This window comes from Microcaecilia unicolor, chromosome 8, assembly GCF_901765095.1.
Source record: "Microcaecilia unicolor chromosome 8, aMicUni1.1, whole genome shotgun sequence".
In the NCBI taxonomy this organism is placed as follows: Eukaryota; Metazoa; Chordata; class Amphibia; order Gymnophiona; family Siphonopidae; genus Microcaecilia; species Microcaecilia unicolor.
Genome location: NC_044038.1, coordinates 153,816,916 through 153,833,970, shown reverse-complemented (window position 1 = coordinate 153,833,970; position 17,055 = coordinate 153,816,916). Strand labels below are relative to the sequence as shown.

The window sequence follows — 17,055 nt, the reverse complement described above, 5'->3', positions numbered from 1 at the left end:
TTAACAGTAAAATAACAGTTCTTAATGGTAGCCCAAATTGATTATTCCCTTGATTAAAGAAAAAGAAATGCTTCTAGAAATTGAAATCACTGCTATATGTAATAAAAGTGAGCCAAGTGTAGGGCAATCAAGCCATTGTGACATCAGTTGGCTTTTCAGAATTGCTGGAATAAGGCATTATGACATCATAATATCAGCTCTGGTAACCAGAGACTGAAACTCTTCACATTACATGGAGAAGTTATCAATGTGGGCTACCACTATGTTATTTTACTGCTAACTTTTAACACAGGTCCCATTTTATGCATTGAGACCCAGTTACTAATAACTGGGTTATCAGTAAAATGGCAACAAGACAGACAGTGGAGATGACCACGTAGGGAAGATTGTTTCAATATCCTTTATTGGAATCTGTGCTTGACAACACGGGCTGTGTTTCAGCTAAAGGGCCTACATCAGGAGTCTGAAGATAAAGCATGTTGAGGTGGATTCCAAATTGGAGCACGAAAATGCCTAGCGGCGTGAATCCCCAAATTAGTCTCTTGGATCTTGTATCGTCAATAGCTGCAAATATAATTGTCTTGTTCTCTTGCTTTCAAGCTCTGCTTCTGGGTTTTTAGTTGCAGTCCTCATATTGTCAAGGACATTCAAACAATCTTTTTTTACATTGTCGTCCCCACTTTCTTTCTTGTTGCCTTGTGATTTGTGTGGAGGATTGTTCTTCTATTTTGTTTTGGTTATCAGTAAAATAGAACATCTTAAGAGTAATCCATGTTAATAACTTACCCCCTATGAATCACCCATTGGAGCAAGTGTAAAATGAGAGGTGATGAGTCCAGGCAGGGTATGCCACATAAAATATGTTGGGAGTGAGAAGTCAGGATAACAGCATTGCCCATGTACTGTGATCAAAGAGGAAATCCCCTTTTTTTTAAATCTTTGGGGAAAGGTTGTGTAGAAATCCCCAAAAATGTCTTTGATATTAAGGCAAAATCTGCATCTGAAGCTTGAGACAAACTACCTGATGTAAGGTACTCCATGACAGAGCTTGAGTCTGATCACTTTAAAGAACCGTTCCTTAGTTCCATCATGCCACTTTATTCATTAGAGATAGGTAAGCAGTCAGTGGTTCCTAAGGCTGGTATGAGGTATCCCCTGCCAGTCAGATTTTCATACACTGCCTCCATTGTACGCAAATTTATCTCATACGTATTCTTTATGGATATCCTAAAATCCTGAGTGGCTGAGGGACCCCCTGGTTTGGGAAATATTGATCTAGAACTACCTTCCTATGGTGCACTAAATTTCAACAGTAAGGACAGAAAAATATTTATATGTTCCCAACACCATTTTCAGGAGCAATGTAGACAGCTCCTACAGAGAAGTTGTCTGATAACTTTAATACTGTTGACTGCTTATGAAGATGGATCTTAGTACAATACAGTATATTGAGTAGGTTGTTGAGAAGAGCAGCTATCGTGTTCTAATAACCAAATCCAAGAAAGTGCTTTGGAATGCATTTTGTTAAAATGTCTGAATGAGGGATCATTATTTTAAAAATGTAGTATTGCCTAAGAACATTCTATATGAATACATGGATGTGGTTGGAACAAAGAACAGGGTACTAATTAACACATTAACTTTTGCACAAATTATCCTGCCACACCACACTAAAAACTACCAACATTTTAAAATTTCTTTTCACTGAGTTTTCTGTTGAAAGCACTAGAATATCTAGTTCCATGTTGGAACATCAGCAGATTTACACCCCATCAAGGGGAAGAGTTCTGTGAACGGGTCCTAAAGAGCATTTGTGGTAACTGCACATCAAGTTCTTCTTGGTAGCCCAGAACGTGACTTCACATCAAGGAATCTTCTGCTTCAATTTCTCTGTCCACCTCAATGGCTGAATTTTCATAGCTGGTGATACCGCCATATTTTCTCATATGGACCATTAAAGGCTTTGGAGACTGGCTCCCTGCCAGCGTATTCACATACATGCCTGTTCTATTTTCTTCTAGAGAAGGACCCCAGTCCATGGCTGGCCTACTGGCTTGCCTGATTCTCTGATCAAAATGAAACATAAAAATAGCAAATGTTATGCAAGTGTCCAGGGTACACACTGTCTTAGCATAGCACAAGTAAACTTGACACCATTGAGCTGGAAGGAAAGAAAATCAAAAATAAGTCTTTCACTGACTGACCAAACAGATATTCACTATCAATTAAAATGTTCTATTACATATTGTGTTGACATTGTAAGTAGTATACCACACCATACTTTGTATTGTTATTTGAATATTTTTACTGCTGTAACTGCCTATTGCTCATGTTTGATCTATTCTTACTGTACACCGCCTGGAGTGAATTCCTTCAAAAAGGCGGTAAACAAATCCTAATAAATAAATAAACATTTGATAGCTCATTAACTATGCGCCTCTTGGATCTGAGCAGAAAGTTTGGTGCTGATCTTTGGGCACCATATATAGAATCTCAAGGATAGTATACACTCTAAGAAGACTGCACACTTGTAACAACATTCAGTCTGGAATGAACCCCCCCCCCCCCCCCTAAAAAAACAACATAAAAGTTTTCTGGCTGCCCATCCCTAGAAAAATAACTGTTTGACAATGTTTTGATGGAAGTTTACAATGTGGATTCATGAAGTTGAATATGGATTCATGAAGTTGAATAGGAGTTTTGTAAGGACAGATGATTGCGGCTATATCCATGAAGTTAAAAAGTTGTGGGTTTTTCTGAGGTCCTTTTTCTCCTTAAAACTGAATGCGTCACTTGTCGGCTCTAAATAAAACTGTACATATACACCATATGATTCTCCAACACTTTCTTAACACAGAGGTATATATACCTACACTCCCACACACACACACACACACACACACACACACACACACACACACACACACACACACACACACACACACACACACACACACACATTTGTTCACACATTCTTGATCATTCTACATTGAATATACTACCATTCTAAGTTGCTCTGTGCCTGGTTTCTCCTATCCCCAAGTTAATTTTCTCAAACCTGCTACTTCCCCCCCCCCCCCCCCCACCCCTTATTTCCAAAATTCCTAACGTAATGCTACAAACAGATGCAGTGTATCCCATCTCTTTAGCTGACTAGAATTATTTCAAAGTGCTCCAATCAGTTCCTATCTCAATATTTGTCACTGCCATCTCATGCTGCTATGTCCACAGGTGGCAGTTCTTGTCAACCTGTTAAAATCCCTCATAAACAAGCATCTTTCTGAAGGCAAAACAGTGCTGGTGTTTTAGTCCTGCTGCTGATCACTGTTTCCACAGCAACTCGTTAAATATCATGGCAAAATGCTAAGAGCAATTAGGTGCACATTAGCAGAGCTCTTTAAATGTTTTGAACATGCTATTAAAGCAATCTACAGTTTGCTTACCCTTTCATTATCCTATAGAAATAAATGAAGTTTCCCAGATCTCATACTACATGGTGGCCAGCGACGGCCGGAGCTAAATTGATCAGGAGATGGAAGACTGTATTTTGTTAACCCAGAACTCTGAGGAAAACTCTGAGGAGTCCTTTTACAAAGGTGCACTGAAAAATGGCTTGCGGTAGTGTAGGTGCGGTTTTGGGCATGCGACCGTCCATTTTTTTAGTACATCTGTAAAAAAGGCCTTTTTAAAATTTTTGCCGAAAATGGACATGCGGTAAAATGAAAATTTGGCCCGCATCCATTTTGAGTCAGCCATTGACCTTGCGGTAAAGACTAATGTGGTAACCGGGCGGTGATGACCTTCACGTGTCAAATACCAATTGGCGCACGTCCGTTATGCGTGTCCGAAAATTAAAAATATTTTTCAGATGCGCGTATTGGACATGCACCAAAAATGAAATTACCACAAGAGCCATGTGGTAGTCGAGTGGTAACTCCATTTTGGCGCACGTTGGGCATGCATAAACGCTTATGCGGCTTAGTAAAAGGATCCCTTAAATACCAAACACTGCCCACCACCATAGGAGCCAACTTTTCAAAATGATTAGGGGTGCTGAAAATTTTTTTTTTTTACAGTTGATGCATTCCCCCCTCCCCCTCCGAGTTCCAGGCCCCTCCTCCCTCCCAGTTCCAGGCCTCCCTCCCTTCCTCCCTCCCTCCGAGTTCCAGGCCCCTCTCCCTCCCTTCCTCCCAGTTCCAGGCCCCCCTCCCTCCCTCCATCCCTCCCAGTTCCAGGCCCTCCCCTCTCTCCCTCCCACCTGACAGCGTCCCATGGTAGGCCCTCTTAAGTTGGCGCTTCCCACAGCTTAGTAAAAGGACCCCTAAGGAATCTGACAGTCTAAATTCAAATGTGTGCGGTATATTCACACTTTCCCATGGGCATAGTTTGACAGTTTCATTTGCGGGGGGCAAAGGGTAGGGCGTGTCTCTCTTGATCTCCTTCGAGCCCGCCGCCCCTCCCCACTGCCGCCACTGCTGCTGCCACCACAGCACTGGAGTCTTTCAGTGGTGCCTGGCATCACCCTCCCCCGAGCCGCCGGCAACCTCAGCAAAAGCAGCACGCACGCTGCTTTTGTCCTGCCCCAGAGGCCCTTCTCTCTCCTACAGCTTCCTGCACGGGAACAGGAAGTTGAAGGAGAAAGAAAGGCTTCCGGGGGCAGGTCTAAAGCAGCGTGTGTGCTGCTTTCTTGCAAAGGCTGCCAGCGGCTCGGGGGATTGGAGGATGAGGTGGCAGCTCATTTGGCATTGCCCCCCTTTGGCTCCTAAACTACACCCTTGCACTTTCCTATGACACGTTTCCTTTGATGTGTAAGTTACCCCCACTATATTGGCTTTGGGTCCAGATTGTACAGCATGGCTCTTGGTTTATAAAGTTTTTCTGGTCTTCTTCTGTTATTATGTTTCTTCTTCTCAATATTCATTCTGCAGCAGCTTTTGGTTTTGTTTTCTTTTTAGGACAAAGTAGGACTAAAAACAGAAGCAAGGGATTTTGTCCTCCTAGTCAGCTTTAAAATTTGGCATTACCTCTCCCCTGCAACTCAATGGAGGAGTAGCCTAGTGGTTAGTGCAGGGGCCTGAAAGCCTAGAGAACTGGGTTCAATTTCCACTGCAGTTCCTTGTGACTCTGGGCAAGTCACTTAACCCTCCATTGCCCCAGGTACAAAATGCGTGTCTGTGTATAATATGTAAATTACTTTGCAGGGCTGATGTTAGACAATGCTGGGGCCCAGGGCAGAAATCTGAAGTGCAACTCTAGATTTCACCAGCAAGCTTGTGCCTTCTCCAGCTTCACTACTACTACTACTACTAACTACCATTTCTAAAGCGCTATTAGGGTTACGCAGCGCTGTACAATTTAAACATAGAAGGACAGTCCCTGCTCAAAGAGCTTACAGACAGGCTTGAGGCCCCTGTGGCACAGGGGCCCAAGCAATTGTCCTGGTTGCATCTCCTAAAACCCGCTCATGGACTTCCTGCTGAGTGTACAGTTTGCAAGCTTGGTCATTAAGCCTCATCTAGTAGGTTATCTACATTGAATATGAATGAGATACATTTGCATAAATTAATGTGCAGTATATGCAGATCTACATTATTTAGGTGAGATCAAGGACCACAATAGAAAACACTGTACCAATGCATTTTCCGCATTCTGCGATTCCCCGTTCCTTATCTTTCCATCCACATTGAAAGTCACACTTCATCATGATTCATAAAAACACCTACACCAGAATTCTGCTAAAATGTGTGGTTACTATAGTAACAGAGGTCACCAAGGAACAGAAAGGAATAAAAGCAGATTTCACAGGGAAAATAATGTGAAGGAATTCCTCTGCTCTGCTTAGAGAAACAGTGCATACAGATTTCAATCCCAGGGTTTAACAGTACACTGAAAATTGGTTTTAGTATTGGCCTTGGAATTTCTTTCTGCTCCTTCCAGATCAAATGGAACTGACCTTTAATGAGACTGTGTTCTTCTTTCTCTCTCATAAGTAACCCAGTCTTCCCAGAAACCATAGGCCAGAGAAGTCAGTCAGGGATGCAAAGAAGGGGGGGGGGGGGGGGGCAAAGTTCCCAGGGCCTGGCCTCCAAAGGGGGCCCAGCGCTGGGGGTCTGTCTCTCTCCTGCTCCTATTGGGACCCAGGTGATTGATAACCCAGTCCCGGCACACAAGAACAGGAGAAAGACAGACCCTGGTGCCGGGCCCCCCTTGGAGGCTGCGGAGGAGCAGACACACTAACGCAGAAAGTTAGGGGGTGGGCGGTGGCAGCAGCTGTGTCCCGAGTGTGAGGGAGCAACTGCGTCCAGAGGAGAGGGAGGGATGGCGGTGGCTGCAGCGGCCTGGTTCTGTCTTTTGGCAGCCCTGAAGCCAGTATCTAGCCACTAGCTGTGGCCAAGAATCCCTTCTCTACTCGGGCTGCAAGCATTATGTCAGCAGTATTCCAAGTGTCAGCCAGCCCGAGGAACAGAAATCAGGTTTGGGAATCAAACTCAGTCCTCCACATGGCAGTGTGTAGCAAAATCACTGTTCTATGGTGCCAATTCTGTGGCCGTAGATGCAAAGGTATTAAATACGGTTGTGTAGTAGTGAACTCATGGCAGAAGTGATCCTCAGTCACTCTTTCTGCTGGCTGTTTTGCCTGAAACTGAAAGAGAATCATATATGGATTTTTGGCCTGCTTTGGTGGTGAAACCGAAATTCAGTCAGCCTCTAGTGTGCATGCTTCATGGGCGTAGCCAGACCTTATGGTGGGAGGGGGCAAGAGCCCAAGGTTGGGAGTGTCAGCGTGCACAGGAATGGAGGAGCAAGAAGTGCCGGGCAGGAACGCGGCTGCGCCGGAGACGGCACTGAAGAAGGCTTCAGCTGGCAGGGGTTGGGGACCCCCGCCAGCCAAACCAGGGGCCCAGACATACTTTACGGGGACCCAGGCCCCTGTGGCTCCCCATAGCTATGCCCCTGGCATGCTTATGAGACCAAAATTGGACATAGAGGGGTGTAACCTGCAAGGAGTGGTAGGTACAACCAGGGGCGTATCTGCGTGGGGCCTCAGGGGCCTGGGACCCCGCAGATTTCGCCCTGGACCCCCCTACCGCTGCCAACCCTCCCCTCCGTTGTTGTCGCCTACCTTCGCTGGCGGGGGACCCCAACCCCCGCCAGCCGAGGTCCGCGTCCTCCTGCTGCTGCCGGCTACCGTTAAAAGAATTCCGTCAGCTGGCGGGGGACCCCCAACCCCCGCCAGCCAAGCCAAGGTCCTTTCATTTCTTCTTCCAGTAAAGCTGGCGCCGAAAGTTTCTTCTGAGTCTGACGTCGCTGCACGTTGTACGTGCAGGATGTCAGACTCAGAAACAGAATGAGCTTCATTCTGTTTCTGAGTCTGACGTCCTGCACGTACAACGTGCAGCGACGTCAGACTCAGAAGAAACTTTCGGTGCCAGCTTTACTGGAAGAAGAAATGAAAGGACCTCGGCTTGGCTGGCGGGGGTTGGGGGTCCCCCGCCAGCTGACGGAATTCTTTTAACGGCAGCCGGCAGCGGCAGGAGGACACGGACCTCGGCTGGCGGGGGTTGGGGTCCCCCGCCAGCGAAGGTAGGCGACAACAATGGAGGGGGGAGATTGGCAATGGCAGCGGCTGGGGGGAGGGGGATCGGCGGCGGCGGCGGGGGGGGGCTATAATGTGCCCCCTCACTCTGGCCCTGGCCCCCCCTACCGCCGCAGTTCAGATACGCCCCTGGGTACAACTGTGACTACCATGTTGGCAGACTGGGCCCCCCCAGATCCTTATCTGCTATCATTTACTATGTAAACTCATCAGAGCCTCCTGCTGTCTGACTCTCAGATGCATCTCAGAAAGGTTGCGGTGAGTGTTTGAAACAGGAAGTGCCAGAATTTACAATTCTCTGTCTAATCTTCAAGGCAAGGTCAATTTTATATAGAGGATCTGGTCTCTTACCTCCCAAACTGTTCCTTCCTCCTTGAGTATAGCAAACACCATCCCCAATGGGACCATCAGGCAAGAGGCGAGACCCATCAGGATTCCAAGAACCTCAGCCCAAAAGGGAAAGCGATAACTGCCATATTCCGAGGGCTGGTACTTCACTATGCTGTACACTAACAGGGCCTACAAGAATTCAAGACAGTCTGATCACACAGTTGAAGGTAAAACACATGAATAACCCAGTTTAAATTAGATGAGAAAAGGACCGTTACCCTATTAACATAAATCCACATCTCATCAAACTGGTAAAAAGCACTGACAAAATTAAAAGATAAGAGCCCAAGATTCAGCTGGCAGTGGGCAGCGCTTTTGCTGTCCACTGCAGGCGTTAAACCAGAATATTCTGGCATTGAATATCTGGGGGGGGGGGGGGGGGGGGATGGGCGGTTTTTAACTGCTAAAAAGTTAACCAGTTAAACCGATATTTAGCGCTATCCGGTTAACTATTTAGCGGTTATAGGGCTGCTATTTATGTGGCCTATTTTAATTGCTGAAAATAGCTGGTTAAGCGCTGAATATCCGCACCTAACCAGCTACATATAGCCAGTTAGCGGCTAGCGCTGTGGATATTTAGCTGTTGTAAGATGTTTGATTGCTTTTCTGATAAGTTAATTATTTCTGTCTGAGTCAATGACGGAGAAGGAATCTGAAATATATGCATGGAGACATTGAATCCTTGTGATGCCACATATCTTTTTTAGCAAAGGATGTGCCTGGTAGGTGGACTGCACTCTACCCGAGGCATCACAATGGATTCTTTTAACAAATAATAGAATGACACTTACAGCAGATGGAGACAGAGATGTATTAGAAAGGAGAGAGGAAGAAGTTCCCTCCCCCCTCTATTTGCATCCATTCACAAAACGAGCACCAAAGTATTGGATCTAGTGGGTATAATTGAGAAAAGCTACTAGCTCAAAGGAAAGGGCTGATGAGGTAGTTGTCCTTCTTTTGAGGATGGATGTTGATGCAACTTTCAGTTCTCTGATTTGGAGTCACTGGTGATCTAGGACACAGTAAGAAGTAAAGATCCCTGTTTCTGGATCATAACTTTTATCCTTAGGGCTTCTTGATCCTTGAGGAAAAGAATCCTCTTTTTGGCAGCGAGTTTTTATAATGTGTTGTTGGAGTTTGCTTCTGAGGAACCTGGGAACTTTTCAGTTGCACCATGAACTGATCAACTACAGTGGGGGAAATAAGTATTTGATCCCTTGCTGATTTTGTAAGTTTGCCCACTGACAAAGACATGAGCAGCCCATAATTGAAGGGTAGGTTATTGGTAACAGTGAGAGATAGCACATCACAAATTAAATCCGGAAAATCACATTGTGGAAAGTATATGAATTTATTTGCATTCTGCAGAGGGAAATAAGTATTTGATCCCCCACCAACCAGTAAGAGATCTGGCCCCTACAGACCAGGTAGATGCTCCAAATCAACTCGTTACCTGCATGACAGACAGCTGTCGGCAATGGTCACCTGTATGAAAGACACCTGTCCACAGACTCAGTGAATCAGTCAGACTCTAACCTCTACAAAATGGCCAAGAGCAAGGAGCTGTCTAAGGATGTCAGGGACAAGATCATACACCTGCACAAGGCTGGAATGGGCTACAAAACCATCAGTAAGACGCTGGGCGAGAAGGAGACAACTGTTGGTGCCATAGTAAGAAAATGGAAGAAGTACAAAATGACTGTCAATTGACAAAGATCTGGGGCTCCACGCAAAATCTCACCTCGTGGGGTATCCTTGATCATGAGGAAGGTTAGAAATCAGCCTACAACTACAAGGGGGGAACTTGTCAATGATCTCAAGGCAGCTGGGACCGCTGTCACCACGAAAACCATTGGTAACACATTACGACATAACGGATTGCAATCCTGCAGTGCCCGCAAGGTCCCCCTGCTCCGGAAGGCACATGTGACGGCCCGTCTGAAGTTTGCCAGTGAACACCTGGATGATGCCGAGAGTGATTGGGAGAAGGTGCTGTGGTCAGATGAGACAAAAATTGAGCTCTTTGGCATGAACTCAACTCGCCGTGTTTGGAGGAAGAGAAATGCTGCCTATGACCCAAAGAACACCGTCCCCACTGTCAAGCATGGAGGTGGAAATGTTATGTTTTGGGGGTGTTTCTCTGCTAAGGGCACAGGACTACTTCACCGCATCAATGGGAGAATGGATGGGGCCATGTACCGTACAATTCTGAGTGACAACCTCCTTCCCTCCGCCAGGGCCTTAAAAATGGGTCGTGGCTGGGTCTTCCAGCACGACAATGACCCAAAACATACAGCCAAGGCAACAAAGGAGTGGCTCAGGAAGAAGCACATTAGGGTCATGGAGTGGCCTAGCCAGTCACCAGACCTTAATCCCATTGAAAACTTATGGAGGGAGCTGAAGCTGCGAGTTGCCAAGCGACAGCCCAGAATTCTTAATGATTTAGAGATGATCTGCAAAGAGGAGTGGACCAAAATTCCTCCTGACATGTGTGCAAACCTCATCATCAACTACAGAAGACGTCTGACCGCTGTGCTTGCCAACAAGGGTTTTGCCACCAAGTATTAGGTCTTGTTTGCCAGAGGGATTAAATACTTATTTCCCTCTGCAGAATGCAAATAAATTCATATACTTTCCACAATGTGATTTTCCGGATTTAATTTGTGATGTGCTATCTCTCACTGTTACCAATAACCTACCCTTCAATTATGGGCTGCTCATGTCTTTGTCAGTGGGCAAACTTACAAAATCAGCAAGGGATCAAATACTTATTTCCCCCACTGTATATACTCCAATGCCTCCCAAGGAATACTAATGAGCGGATGAACTCATGCAGATTGGGGGGGGGGGGGGGATGCTAGAGCAACAGTTGGCTCATGGCACCACAGCCCCTTCAGCCAGCACTGATGGGGGGGGTGGGGGTGAATGCAGACAGAGATAACTAGGTGGAGGGTAACAGAGCAGGTGGGAGTCTGTGAGAAGCAGAAGTAGACTAAATTGAGGGCCAGAAGAAATATTGAGCCTAGGAAAGAGAGTGGTGGGGAGGTTGGAGCCTGAGGGTCAAGAGTGAGGTGATAGGTGGAGGGGAGAGATAGTGTGGTTAAATGGGGAAGTCAAAATGGATAGACAGGCTGAGACTTATAATGGGGTAATTCTGCACATAAAAATGTAAATAGCGCATCTTTCAGTAATCACATTTCTGTACTTCATTTTAAATCAATTATTACTCAGAGAGTGGTTATATTGAATTATATTCAAAAAGTATGCATAATTTTAAAATTCTGTGTGCAGAATTTGTAAACTTTTTGTGCAGGATGCCCTGAGGGGTAACATTTGCTCTTCTCTTTTACAAATTCTATCCACTAGATCAGAGGACTAGATGGTGAATTAGGATGTGTTCCTGAATTGCTAGGGCATAAATTATTTATGCAAGCTTGGCAGAGTATGATTTTCACATATCATCCTATGAGAATACATGGCACGAGGCACACAGAAACATCCATGCCCATCTGCTCCTGAGCTTTGGATTCTTGCTCTTCTGATATCTTCAGCAAAATAAAATATTTGTGGGTTTGGATTTTCATTTGATTGCTTGCCCTTTTAAATTTAAGCTCAAGGTCAATATTGTGTTTCATAGCTGCCTGTTTTGCCCTTTGAATACCGGCCTAAAATGTCCAGGGCTAATCGGTCATTTTCAGCAACACTTACCCGGCTATATTTTGACCAGCTCCATATACCCAGATATGGCCTGAAACTGAATTTCTGGATTTAATGCCAATGGCCGTCAGCAAAATGCTGATCACCACTGGCTGAATATTGGATGATTATTGGGCCTGGTGTGTTATGGCTGCCTTAGACGCCCAGTTAAAAAATCACCCTCTACATGTCGTATTGTGTGGAATGCCTAATGACATGGATGAACATACATGACAAGTTGAAGTTGGACTATCTAATTCAGGTTACTGTGACCTTTACCAAAATGGAAGCCCAGTGTTCTAACCACTATGCTACCTGCACTAGTCCATGAAGAATATCACCAGTTTACTTACCATCATGGTTACAGGGGAAAGAAATATCCAACACGCTCTGAAGTAGATACCTGGTTTGAACCCCAGCATCATCTGAATATCTCGACAAAACCTTTTTATCCCTGGAGGAAAGGAAAAGAAAACAGTACCAGAAAGAAGACATGACTGACCGATCAATCACATTAAGAATTAGCAGGCATCATAAGAATTATCACAAGTGACATTGACTCTGGTAATGCTACTAAAAATCACCAAATAATTATAAAACCAGAAGATGCCAGGAACGACCAATAATGCAAGAAACCACAAAGGAACTGTCAGTACTAAGGAGCTCTTTTAGCAAATAGCAGTAAAAAAAATGGCCTTATTGCACACTTAGGCAGGTCTTATTTTTTAGCGCGAGGGTACTGCACGCACATCCCAAAATTTTGTGGGGCACTTCAGCACGTTTCACAGTAAGCCGTTTTTTTTGCTGTTGTAAGCATGCATTAGTGCTTATCACAGATTTGTAAAAGAGCTCCTAAGCTAACTAACGAGAACTACCTGTGGCAAACATGAATGAACTTGTTTATTTATTATTTATTGAAATTTATTAACCACCTTTATGAAGTGATTCACCCAAGTCAGTGTGCAATTTAACATAAAACTTACAATTTTGTTAATGGCATAACAATAGTAAAATGACCCAAATATAAGCATAAATACAATGAGGGGCCTTTTTACTAAACAGCGGTAAGGCTAACACGTGGGTAGCAGGCACCAAATCGGCGCTACTGCCAGGGTAGCGTGGGCACCCAGCGGTAATTCTGAAGTTGGCGCGTGCTGTGTCCCATGGTAGAACATAATTTTCTGTCTTCTTCTTTGGGGGGCCATATTGTCATGTGCTCAGTGGCGTAGCTAGGGGGTGCGCCAGGGGAGACGCCGCTCCCCCAAACGGAGTTCTGCCAGTACTGGCAACCTATTTTTTTCTCAACGTGGTGCATTGAAAATGTGCGCCGGTACCACCAAAAGTCCCCTCTCACGCCACTTTCGCTCCCCCCACGCCGTCAACCTGGCTCTGCTTATGCGTGTGCTGCCTGATGTACTGGTGTATGGAGCAGAGATTTTTCCCTATATTGTGTGGAATTATCATCTATTATACTTCATTACTCCTGCTGATAGAGGAATACAGCCTGTTGGTTTGGATTGGTCTAGCAGCACTCAAGGAAAGGAAATTATCAGGTAAGGAGTAAATTTCACCTTTTTGGCTTGGGGTGGGGAGAAAAACATTATGCTCCTATGTGGTACAGAGGGGATTCAAGCAAGTTTGTCTCTGAACTCTCTGAAGGTCCAGGTGGCAGCTCTGACATGTTTCAGAGAGAAAGTGCAAGGAGTTTCTCAGGCAGCGCAGGTGAATGTCGTGTATTTTTTGCTCAGAGTGAAGCAGATTCAGCCTCCACTCCAGGCTGCGTTGCCACAATGGGATCTTAACCTGTCCCATAATGCCTTGGTGGGTTCTCCATTTGAGCTGTTGAAATAGGCTTCTCTGAAGAACCTGACCTTGAAGACAGTGCTTCTCATCACTGTCAGCCAAATGAGTTTCCCAGTTGCAGGCTTTGTCCTGTACAGATCCTCATTTGTCTTTCAGGGATGATGCTGTTTCTCTTTGCACAGTGTCATTATTCTTGCCTAAGGTGGCCTCTCCCTTCCATATCAATCAGGTGGTGCTACTCCCAGCACATTTTGGAGAAGGGAGCATTGGATTTCTCTCAGAAATGTCATAAATTGGATATTCTCAGAGCTCTCTCACATTATCTGGAGGCCACAAACTTCTTCAAGAAATCCACAGGCTCTTTGTCTTGTTTCATGGGCACATAAAGGGGATCCTGCCTCTTCCTTAGTGTAGTGGGTTAAGGTAGCAATAGAGGTGCCATACATTGTTTGGCAGAAAATAGTCCTGGGGAATCTGTGTGCACATTCCACTCAGACTTAGGTAACATCCTGGGCCAAGACTAGCAGGATGAAAAGGAAGGTGGAATTTACTGTTACCTGAATATGTCCTTTCCTTGAGTCCTGTTAGATCAGTCCAGGACTTGCCCTGGAAAAATATAGTGTTTGGGAAATTTCTCTAGGGATCTGCCTGCTCATTTTGGATTTAGAGTTAGCTTTCTTTTAGTATTGTTCTCCGTTAATAGATTTTACAGTGGTTCCCTTAGGAATTTCAAAGTTTTAGGGTAGCGGCTTTATGCATAAGATATTAGCATATTGAAATATTCCAGGCTGCACCAACCCTTACACCAGTAGGGGCTGATATTCAAAGCAATTTATCCGGCCAGCAATGGCTCTTGACTGATTAAATCACTTGTTCAGGGCTATCTAAACCAGTTAGTCCTGCTGTAAACCAGTTAGTCCTGCTGAATATCACCACAGACTGCTAAACTCAGAGCCAGCTATTTTGTGGGTGGTCAGGGGCGGAATCAGTACTTATATGTTTTAGTGCTAATATTCAGTGTATAACCACCTAACTTTAGGTGGTTAATTGGACAGCATAAAAGTCAATTCTATCTTTATGCAGTATCACTTATGCACATAAGAGATAACTGGCTGCATAAACCTAGATATTCAATGTCAGTACCTGGATATGGCCCAGCTTTGAATATATGGGAATAACACAGCAGGTGGCTAAAAAAATTCTCACTGCTGCCAGCTGAATATTGACCCTGTAATGTCACTGGAAAAGTTCATCCTCTCTACCTCCATTTGCTGGTAGGGGGATAAATAACCAGTTAATCTAGAACAGCAGCATTCAAGGAAAGGAACTTATCTTGTAAGGAGTAAATTTCACCTTTATGGCTTGGGGTGGGGAGAAAAAAATGTTTATTTCATTACTCCTATGTGCCATTATGGTGAATTTAGAGCAGTATCAGTCATCGAGAAAGCTGCTGGTCGTACAGGATTGGAGAAGTGAAACATGTCTCAATACATCATAGATGTGGAATATTTATAGGCAGGTGGCAGAAGACTACAAAAGGGTAACAAGAAATTTCATCTTGGTAATCTCACAACACTGGAGGCATTACTTAAAAGAAGTAAGAGCTTTCTTAGAATATACATTGGAAGGATTGTGAAGGCCAAAGAATAGTCTACTGAAATGCTAGAAAAAAAGAAGAGCTTTTACTGTGATAGCAAACATCTAGGTACTGAAAGCAGACTACAATTTGATCCATACCCTGCTGTTCACAGGGCCACCGAGAGCCGGAGCCGGGCCCGGGACAAGGCCGCCCACCCGAGATCGCCGGGCCCCGCCCACCCGAGGTCGCCGCCCACCCGAGGTCGCCGCCCACCCGAGATCGCTGGGTCCCCCGCCGCCCACCCACTCGAGGTCGCGGGGCCCCCCTCCACCCGCTATTGGGCCGGGCCCTCGGAACTAACCTTAAGCCTCCTTTCACTTCGCAGCAAGCAGCGGCAGGGCAGACCTCTCCTTCCTTCCGTGCCCCGCCTCGCGGACATTACGTCAGGCGAGGGCGGGACATGGAAGGAATGAGTGGCCTGACCTGCTGCTGCTTGCTGCGAAGTGAAAGGAGGCTTAAGGTTAGTTCTGGGAGTGACGGAGGGTGGGCCAGGCAGCGACAGAGGGCGGGCCAGGCGGCGGCGGTGCCAGGCCCCCCTGGAGGCCCGGGCCCAGGGACTTTTGTCCCCCCTGTCCCCCCCTCTCGGCGGCCCTGGCTGTTCATACCATGCTTTGTGGCTCTTTACTTATCAGATAGGAAAAATGTGATTTCCCACATACCTAGATAGTACGTGAAACTGTACTTACCATAGACACGTGACACTACAAGGCAAGTGGTAATCACAATCACCATGAGTCCTAATCCAGCACTGTAGTCGTCCAGCAGAACCAGCCAGTACATTCCACCCTGTGGGGAAAATGGATGGAACATATAAGCATTACTACTCTCATCTCTAGTTTGTAAAGGCAATCTAAATGCCTACAGTATGTGCCTGTGAGGGAATGAGTGGCATAGTGGCAGGTGTCCCTGAGAACACTCCCTCACTGATGTTGCAATTAAGCCACCTTACGGCAGGTGGCACTAACCTACCCTGTCAGAGGCTGAGTCAGAGGGGAAGGGCTCAGGCCAGGAGGCGCTTAAATGCCCTGGAACAAAATAGATCAGCGAGGCCCTGAGGGAAGAGGTCTCCATGAGGAGGACCTGGAGTGAAGGAATCCTCCCAAGGTGTTGGCCAGGCTGCAGTACCTGTGGGGGAGACCCAGGAAAGCAAGGAGTGGCTCTATTTCCAAGGTTTGCACCTGGGGTATAGAGTAAATACCCAGGGGTTAAAAGAGAAGGAACAGATGACTGCAAAGGTAAAGAGTGCATTTTTTTTCTGAAGCCTCAGACCTGAGTGTCCTAGCTAGAGCCAGGCCTGGAATTAGGCATGAGTGACTTGAAGTATGCAGTAGAAGCCTGGCAAGATAGGACCGCTAATTGACTAAGGAGAGGAGAAACCATTATTAATCTGATTGTTGCCACCCATGTTAAGCCCAGAGTCTGTGACAGAAACAGACTGCTGTTTTGTTTATCTGATCAGCAATACAGTTTCCTTTAGATTTACACTGTACCCTGCCTTTGTCTGTGGAGTTGCCAATTTGGCCACCAGCCACACTGCCTTTATACAACTGCTTTCCCAAAAGCTCCTGCACAAAGTTACAGCTGCTCTGAGTTTTGCAAGGAGGTATACCTAGGTGCAACTTCACCCTGGCTCTATCCAACAAATAGGTTGCAGGGGGCCTGGCTATTGTAGGGTGGGTCCCTCAGTGATCACCCCACCCCTGAAGGGTAGCCTGGCATTTGAGTACTGACACCTTTTTTGCTAGAAAAAAATGCACTGGTCTGCTCTTTATTTAAAGGCACCTGGGCTATTTTTTTTTTTACTTTATTGCAGCCTCTGTATTGGGATGCCCTGACTCTCCTGTTTTGACAGTATTCTTAAAAGCTATTTTAAACAACATACTCTTGAGTGACTGTTGGCCCTCCCCCAGGTCTTGGAGGAGCAGGATTT

The 17,055-nt window shown here is 45.7% G+C and overlaps 1 protein-coding gene across 1 annotated transcript in view; it reads right to left on the bottom strand.

The window, feature by feature from the left end:
- Nucleotides 1-1,859: 1,859 nt before the first annotated feature.
- Nucleotides 1,860-17,055, bottom strand: part of SLC6A7 (solute carrier family 6 member 7) — a 69,618-nt gene continuing 54,422 nt past the window's right edge. Inside the window, exons 11-14 of the mRNA XM_030213416.1 lie at nt 15,812-15,911; nt 12,037-12,137; nt 7,949-8,116; nt 1,860-2,066 (exon numbers count right to left, since the gene is read on the bottom strand). Of these exons, the coding sequence (XP_030069276.1) occupies nt 1,860-2,066; nt 7,949-8,116; nt 12,037-12,137; nt 15,812-15,911 (576 nt within the window). The remainder of the gene's footprint in view (nt 2,067-7,948; nt 8,117-12,036; nt 12,138-15,811; nt 15,912-17,055) is intronic.